The following is an 8,662-nucleotide window of genomic DNA, read 5'->3' as shown; positions in this document are numbered from 1 at the left end:
AAAAAAACACGGGGGTGCTTAACTTTTTTCCAGGTGTATATATAGGTACTGTATATAAGCACATTATTCAGATAATGTAATCACTTTTTTTGAAATATAAACCAGCTTTTAGTGGGGAGAGTGTCAGCAGAGGTAAGTATTATTGGAAATACATTTTCAGTTTAGGAAAATGTTAACTTCCAAAACATACCTCCGCTGACACTATAGCTAGAATTCCACATTGAGACGGTGGAGGGACCGGTGCAGGCATGAACCATACAGAAAGCATCTGTATAGAACAGAAGTGTACCAAGATAAAGATGGTACAAGAGTGGGTGAACCACTCTTTTGATGTCTCACCAAATGCAAAGCATCAATTTCTGCAGATGGTGTCCAGGTTTTGGGGTCAGAAGTGGTTTTTGTTTAGGACTCAACCATTGTTTTGGGCATTTAATATTTGCACAGAGAATCTATTTTTCATCACTGGTGACAATTCTGTCCAAAAATGGTTCTCGCGCATTATGCACATGTTGGAAATGATCATCGGAGAGTTCGTGAGGCACCCAATCACCTTCTTTAAGGAGTTTTCCCCTATTCCTTAGATTTTTATGTATTGTTTCATGAGAGACGTACAATTTCAGGGCCGTTTTGCGAGTGTGTTGCCTTGGGTGAGACTCAACAAGCACTTCAGAGCATCAATATCAATTCCAACATGTCGGCCTCTTCCATCACAGTTTTTAAGCTAAAGTCACCTGAACGAAATTTGCTGAACCATCATTGATACTTACGAACATTCAAAACATTTCCATAAACTTATCTGATATTCTTTGTGGCTACAGAGGTGTTGTGTCCCTTCTTGTATTCAAACAGCATTACATGTCGAATGTGTGTCTCGTCGTGTGTCATCACTATAAGGGATTAGAGTATACTAAACTTTACACAGTATATAGGCTACATTAACGTGATGTTTAGATGGTTTATTTAACTAGTATACGTGATGTACGTTTTAGGGGGGATAAAAGTGTTCCAAAATGCAACATTAATTTCTTGATGACCTAATATATACTTTTGATTGGATCCCAACCTTTAGTCATAAAGTGATGCGTTTCCCACCACCGGAATCACGATGAGAAAGTAAGCAACACTGAAGTAGACAAACTTTCTCCTCCACCTGAAGAATTCCAAAACATACCACCCTAGGCCATACTCATCCAAAGGAACAGAACTCATCCAGTCTGAAATTATGAACATTCATCCTCACTCCCAAATCAAGTGGGCAAGAAATATTCTGCTTGCCCCTGGAATTATGGAGAGAACATGGAACCTGTGCTCAACCAAGGACTTAGGATGGGACCACTTCATGTTTGAAATTATGAGGAGATAGTGGAACAATATAGAAAACCAACATTGATCAAAGAGAAGGGCCAAGCACCCCCCAACTGGATGGCTTAGTGTCAAATCTGAACCATAATTATGAGTAAGCTCCCACAGAGGTTGGTGCTCCTCCTACTGACATCTGGGAAAAACATCCTGGGACCAGTGTAGGAGGGACCCCAACCTCACCTTCTTCTCCAAGAGTGGAAGAACACACTGGAGGAAAAGCCTCTGGAAACTGGGGTGGTAAGGAATTCCAAGCTCCGCCAGTAGAGGATCTGGGGATGGGGGTAATACATGTTGAGGAGCCCTGAGGAACAGTGCTCTGGAAACTGTGCAAACGGTGAACCAAGTTCCTTATATTTTTAAAAGCAAACCGATTCCGATTTATTCAGTCTGAAGATTGGCAGGATCCCCTGTAGATTAACTCATGATAGTCCACGAGTGGCAGCCCACAATAATAAGGTAATACAATCCAGTAGGCACCTAGATGGTCTTATAGAACACCCCATTTTGACATAGGCTGTTGCAACCTGAAGTGATTGCTAGTGCAGAATTAAAAAGAAAAAGCATAACTGCCTGGGCAACACTCACCACAGAGTGGGATCCAGTGAAAAAATAAAGGAACCCTGGAAAAAAAAAAAGAAGTATATGACTGATGAAAATACTTACCCCTGCTAAAACCTAACAGAAGTGGTCAAAATAGTTACAGGGGTTAGTCAAAAACCATCAGAAGAGGAAACTGCCAGACCATATAAGTAATGAGATAGGAAAGTATTAGGAATAATCCACATACCAGACCACACAATGTCTTCCAGTGGCAATTCAACCAGACAGCTATTGACAAAAATATAACTAATCTAATGAGATGTGACACGCTAAAGATTCCTCTCCTGTAAGGATAATCCATTATAAGCCATGTGAATCAATTTACGAAGCCACCTCCTTACGGTAGTGGGAGATAAGTAACGGGAAAAAGAAGGATCCCAATGAATGAACAATCAATTCCTACTACCTCGAAATGAATTAGTACAAGCTACATAACACTTGAGGATCCTAACAGGACACAACAAAGAGTAAGGATTGGAGAGGTCATACAGGTGAGAAATGGATTGGTGATAAGGACCTTTCCCCTTACCTAGCTGTCAGAGTCTTGGAGAGAAAGGGCCTATTGAGGTAAAGCAGGACAAATGTGGAATGATAAGAGAGTCCGAAGCACAGGAATTGCAAACAACTCAAACCAACAGCATTCACAAGCCAGTTACAACAAAAAGTACAATTTAACCCTATTGCCCTGGGTATCCTTTAGTGTGCATGACACAAAGTTTTAGTGTCTTACATTCAAAATCTTATTGAGCCTGTATTGAGAGAGTTAAGAGAAAGGTGAAACAAAGAACACAAAGCTAAGGGCTCAATGGGAGGATGAGACAATGCATGTAAAACAACTGTAAAATCCCAATTTGGTAATTGACAAGATCATTTGGGTCGAAGAATGTGAATGATTTTGAGTAGACCTGATAGTACTGAGGATTAAAAAGAAAACCTTCCAATATTTGGAATACCAAAAAATAGTGGATAAGGATGCCTTATATAAAGCAACTGTAAGCAAAGCAAGACCCCTCTCAAATACCCATGTCATAAAATGGTAGATACTTTAGGATGAAGAGGGTTTGAAATTCCTCTTAAAACACCACTGACGATAAGTATTCCATTTCTGTTGATAAACGGCTGTGGTTGGCCCATGGAGAGATTTAGTTAAATACAGAGAAACTTTGGAAGTTAAACCCTTATGTTGGGCAAAGGACAGCCTAACTTCCAAGCATGAAGACTGAGTTTCCGAACATCTGGGTGGAGAATATGTGATCGAAGTTGTCTTGGAGACTGCCAACGTGGAAGAGGTAGAGGAGGACATACCTGCAGATACCGAGGGAGGAAAACCACATTTGAACTGGCCAATATAGTGCAACCAAGATAACTTGTTAGGGAGTGGAGCGAAGCATAATCAGAAACCAGGGCAATAACCGAATTGGAGGAAAGGCATACAGATGCAAACCTGTCCAGTCCACATCCCCAATAGAGAGAGAAACAAAATATCAGATAACAGAGGTGGAAGAGGAGAGGTCTAAATGGCCTCTGTAATAGAAACATTAACTCGGGAATTCATACGCATCGGTACGTTTTTTAAGTTTTTGTTATAAAGTAATTTTTAAATATAAACAAATATATAACCGTAGTAACGCCAACCACATTCAAAGTCGCAATGTAAATTGTGAATAATCACAACAGCCCTATTTATAGAAACCCGTGCCAAATGCTTTGTTGAAACAAAGTGATTACATTATCTGAATGAGGTGCTTATATACAGTACCTAGATAGAGGGTGCATTGAAGTTGGTGGAGAAATTTGCAAATTGGAATTTGCCAAAGGCATTTGAGTGGAGCAAGCATTTTCAATGCTTAGATGGGCAAAGCGTGTAACCCTGGAGATTGAGAAATAGCTATTGTCAGTGAAGGTAAGTATCTTTTGGAATTATTGTAATACTAAATAGCTGGGACAAAACATTATAGAAGGATGCTGCTTTTCCAAATCCCCATTATAGTAGCTTTAGGTTCATATTATGTGTTACCATCAACATGATGTGTTTAGTAAATGTTTTTGACAAATTTCATAAATGCTCTATTTCTCCAAATAGGTTTTAGAACAGTGACTAAACCAATCAACAAATAAACCTATTCAGAATCATGAAAAAGTTTTTATCGCAGTTATGAAAGAAAAAAAAAAGGTAGTAGTGGTAACGGTAGCAATAATGTCAAAATGCAAGTTTGACCAACACAAATGATAAAGTTCAACTGCTTTATTACATAAAGTATTTACAGCACTTTCATCAGTTCTTTCCATAAAAAGCTAACAGGAAATAGGAAGACAACAATGAACATATTTCTTATGTTCGTGGTGTATTTACAGTGATCCAGTCAGATTGTAATGTAAAATTTGGTTTTCCACCCAAAGTGTTAAAAACTCCACTGGACATGTATAAATGTAGTACTTTCCTTTACCACACCACTGGTCTGTTATTCCTCAAAAACACATTAATAATTTCTATCAAACTGTTCTATCTTATTCTGTCCTCTCCTTTTCTCTTCTAAAGTCTTCAGAAACGAAGATGGTGTTTGTGTTTCACCATGAAACTGAAATTAGAGAAAATAACTTGTTAGCTTAAAAATTATTAAATTCAGAAGCAAAAAAAAACATTATAGTACACACTTAAAAAAATAACTATGCATAACTGTAGGATAAGGGGATATTTTTTAAATCTTTATACCACTGCATAACTGATTACAGTACATGTAATTCACTTTAACTGGCCACATATTCTAATGGCCATTTGCTTTCAACACATGCATAGTTTAAAGCTTTATCACACGAACATACAAGACCATAGCCCTTCAGTAGCACAGTCAACTTTACAAAATGAATTTGAATTAAATAATTAAAACTTTTTATACAATATTTAATTTTTTGAGGCCCCATGGTGGCTCAGCATAAGTCTGAGGGCTTTGTGTTTAACAATAAACATTACTTCATCCCCAATACTGACCTGAAACAGTTATTTGCAGACAAAAAAAATTACTCCTGAAATGCTCTTATGCATTAAATGCATGTGTGATCTAACCAAGGGATATTTTGTCTCTTTTAAAAATCTGTAATTTTTGCTAGTAATATATGTTTGAGAAATGTAAAATTTCATAACAGTACTTCAGAACTATTATTAACTGCCTATCTGTGCTCTGTTCATAGCAGGGAATCAAACCTCAGATTTTAGTGTTGTCTAGTGGAAAGTAAACTTGAGGTTTACTTCCTCAGCAACTTGGATCACAAAAAAGCAAAAAAAGATAATTAAAATATTCAAAATTCTGCTTACAAGCTGTTATAAAACTTCATAATAATATATGATATTAAAAAAACTAAAATGTTGTACTGTAGTTTACAATTACAAGGACTACGTGTGGACATGCTTAACCTTATAGGGACTGGTGTCAAGTGCAGACCTGCATATCAAATTTCAAAATGTAAGTAAAAATAACAATTACAACTATTTCAATAATAATTTTACTTAAAAAAATTTAGAAATTGATATTGTCATTCTGTAACATTAATTCAGTGTAATTTACAAAGAAAAATGTTCAAACTTAGAATTTGTCTGTCCTTTCCAAAGCATAGATTTATATTTAAGCAACTATTATCCCTTGAGGATTACTTTCTCACATCACTTTCCTTCTCTTTTACTGATTTTGTTAGTACAGTATTTCGTTCACACCCTTTTATGATCACACGGCATGTGGTCTGAGAAATCACTAAAGAAACTGTTATGAAAATAGCTACAGTCAAAGTCTAAACACCATTGAACAGAGTATTAACTATTTACGTCAATGTGAAGTGAATAAAGTAATTTTTGGGAATGATTAAATTAGCTCCTGCTGAGAAGAACAGAAATTGGTTGGAAGTTAAGAAGACTTAAGATCATATCACAGATCTAGGATTTTTTTTAATAGTTTCTTTGGATGTTTCACTTGTTCCTGAAAATGTTTTTGAGTTAAACTAATTATATTTCTTTGAAAGCTATGGAAATTTTCTCCTATGACAACACATCAAGTATTAGAGCCTAGTTAGATTCAAAGAGTACAAGTAGGCAATATTCCGATGACTCAAATACATATTTATTCAATACCATTGTTAACTTTATCATATTTAAACAATTTAGATAAGTAAAATAACTTATTTACTGAAAGGAAACTATACTTATTAGATACACATTTATCTGGAACTTGAAGTTATAAATTGTACAGAACATTTAAAATTGGCAAAGAATTATTGCTGCCATATAACCTGAACTGTCACAATGATGTTAGGTCTTGCTTATAATAGTCTTGGGGTGACGACTACAACTGACAGATTTAAATATCAAAAGAAACATGTTAATGAATATCAGTAAATTGATTATATATATATATAATTGAACTATCTAATAACAATAACAAAGAATGAAATTCTAAAATGAATGAAGTACTCTTTTGATACTTTTTTCAAGACAGTCTCTCAACATAACAAATGATAGAAAAACTGATTATCATTACATGTTGTTGTTTTTGTAAACTATGTAATTACGCACTCAGTCTCGTGCAATTTGGTTAAGTATTTCCATTGTGAGAAGGAACAAAAATCAAGGGATGTCAGTGACAAGCATCCCCAAGTCCAGAAATGGTTAAATCACAGATTGATAAGTACATGAATAAAGTCGTGTGAAGTCCTGACATCCTAACTTTTACAGTTTTTATCATGTTTGTACTAACCTGTCCAACACTTCCCAAAACTTCAGAAGATTAGCACGATCTAAATGCCGCTTTTGTTTACTCAACTGTATAATGTGCACTGCCCACTTGCCCACATTAGCATCCAGCTTCATTTCATCCCATTTCAAATGGAATGCTCGTACTGTAAAATATTATAGTTCATTAATGGAACTTCACTCTTCTTTTTGTTCAATTCAGTCAAACATATGACACTGTAGTTTTATGATTAATTACAAATGAAAAATACATTTTTTTACTCCCAAATAATACTTTTAAAAAATATTATTAATTGTCCAAGATGTGCTTTCATTTAAAATTTATTGAAGAAATTTTTAATGAAAGTCTAACAAAACCCTCAATATCAGAAAAAGAAAAACATTTTCTAGAAAATACTACTTTCTAAAATACAAAGCCTAAAATATTTCAAAAAAAATATCAGTGAAGTAAATTATCTGTTTAAAGTAATGTTAACTTGATGAAAATATTATAATTTCATTATTTCGACCATTTTCAAAATGATGTTAGACCAACTAGTTTTCTTATGCTCCATAAATCTAGCAGTTGTACAATTTAAAACTGTATGAAAGAAAATTTTATAACTAACCTTTACCAGCTAAAAAATACTTGGGAGAAAAGTTATTATCATCAAATATTATTCTATTTGATTTAGATTGGCTTGGTCAATGCACTGTGTCAAATAACTTTAATTATTATTATCATTTTTTATTTCAGTTCCATGGTGATAGTTAAACACTAGACGAACATTTTGCCCTGGCCAAAGCACAGGCTTCCTCCTTCTAATTATGGAGTCCTGTCACAATATGTTTGTCAGTGTTTAGCCCAGGTAGCATGTTACTGTTCATAAATTTGAACCATTGACCAGAGGGAAGCAACCTACTGCTATTTTTTTACGTGTACGTTATTTATTTATAAGTTCATATATTTTACTATATTTATTTATTATAATTATGCATCATTTTTATTTTCTACCAAGTTCCCAAAATAAATAAGAGTGGATTGCACTTTTAATATAAAAAAAAATGAAGATCAAGACTACTAATTACAAACAAATATAAGACTCAACAACTGATATACAACTAAATAAACTAAGTAAGTTAACCAAGGTTAACTGTTGAATTCTCAAATACCTCAAAACTAATTAGAATATTTAAAGTAAAATAAAAATATTAATATTTTTAACTAAAATCATCTAGATCAAAAGCTAAAAAGGCTTAACTAATTATGCCAGATGCTTCTTATGTTTTCAGTATAATAAAATTTCATTTATTTTTTTTTTTTTTAAGACAGTACAGGTAATTATTTAACAATTATTTCAGTTCTAAAAACCATGAAAAATACTGTACTCCAACACTCACTTCTTGCAAAGATTTCAACTGGATTTCCATCCCATGGCCAACCTTTAAACTGCCATGCTGGGCCCTGTACAAAAACTGCCACTACTCGGTCCCTGTAGTTATGAGGAAAAAAAAAAACAATAATAATTCAATTGTACGCTTTTAAAGAAATCTGATAGGTCTACACACCAAAAACTAATTGTATTAACGGGTTTGTAGCATAAGTCATTTCTCCAATTACGAAACAGGAACGTAAGGCCTCATTGTGAACTCTGCCTTAGATACTGCTAATTTTATGCCTTTATGTTATATGACAGAATGACTGCATTGGGAACTCTCTCTTGAGTTCACCACCGGTATTACACGACATCCTGTTTTTACCCTTTAAGCTTTGGCTGTCATGTGCCACCAGTGATGCACACTATGGTTTAACCCTCTCAATTTAACCGAGTCATATGACCTTTTGTACTCGTTTAAAGTCTGTTAAATTTAATACTTATAACTCTCAATATATTGGGTATATTTTCACAAAATTTGGCAGTCTTTCAGTTACTATTACACATACCAAAAGTCATATTTCTTAGTGCTGAGACTGCCAAGGAC

The 8,662-nt window shown here is 34.6% G+C and overlaps 1 protein-coding gene across 1 annotated transcript in view; it reads right to left on the bottom strand.

Moving 5' to 3' along the window:
* Window positions 1-4,192: 4,192 nt before the first annotated feature.
* The window catches only part of LOC106462363 (parafibromin-like), a 39,573-nt gene continuing 35,103 nt past the window's right edge, over window positions 4,193-8,662 (bottom strand). Inside the window, exons 13-15 of the mRNA XM_013922279.2 lie at window positions 8,081-8,172; window positions 6,705-6,846; window positions 4,193-4,541 (exon numbers count right to left, since the gene is read on the bottom strand). Coding sequence (XP_013777733.1) covers window positions 4,505-4,541; window positions 6,705-6,846; window positions 8,081-8,172 — 271 coding nt within the window. The 3' untranslated portion in view covers window positions 4,193-4,504. The remainder of the gene's footprint in view (window positions 4,542-6,704; window positions 6,847-8,080; window positions 8,173-8,662) is intronic.

The sequence above is a fragment of the Limulus polyphemus genome, unplaced genomic scaffold (genome assembly GCF_000517525.1).
Source record: "Limulus polyphemus unplaced genomic scaffold, Limulus_polyphemus-2.1.2 Scaffold1151, whole genome shotgun sequence".
Lineage (NCBI taxonomy): Eukaryota > Metazoa > Arthropoda > Merostomata > Xiphosura > Limulidae > Limulus > Limulus polyphemus.
Note: the sequence above shows the minus strand (reverse complement) of the source record. Positions and strands in the feature narration are given on the sequence as shown.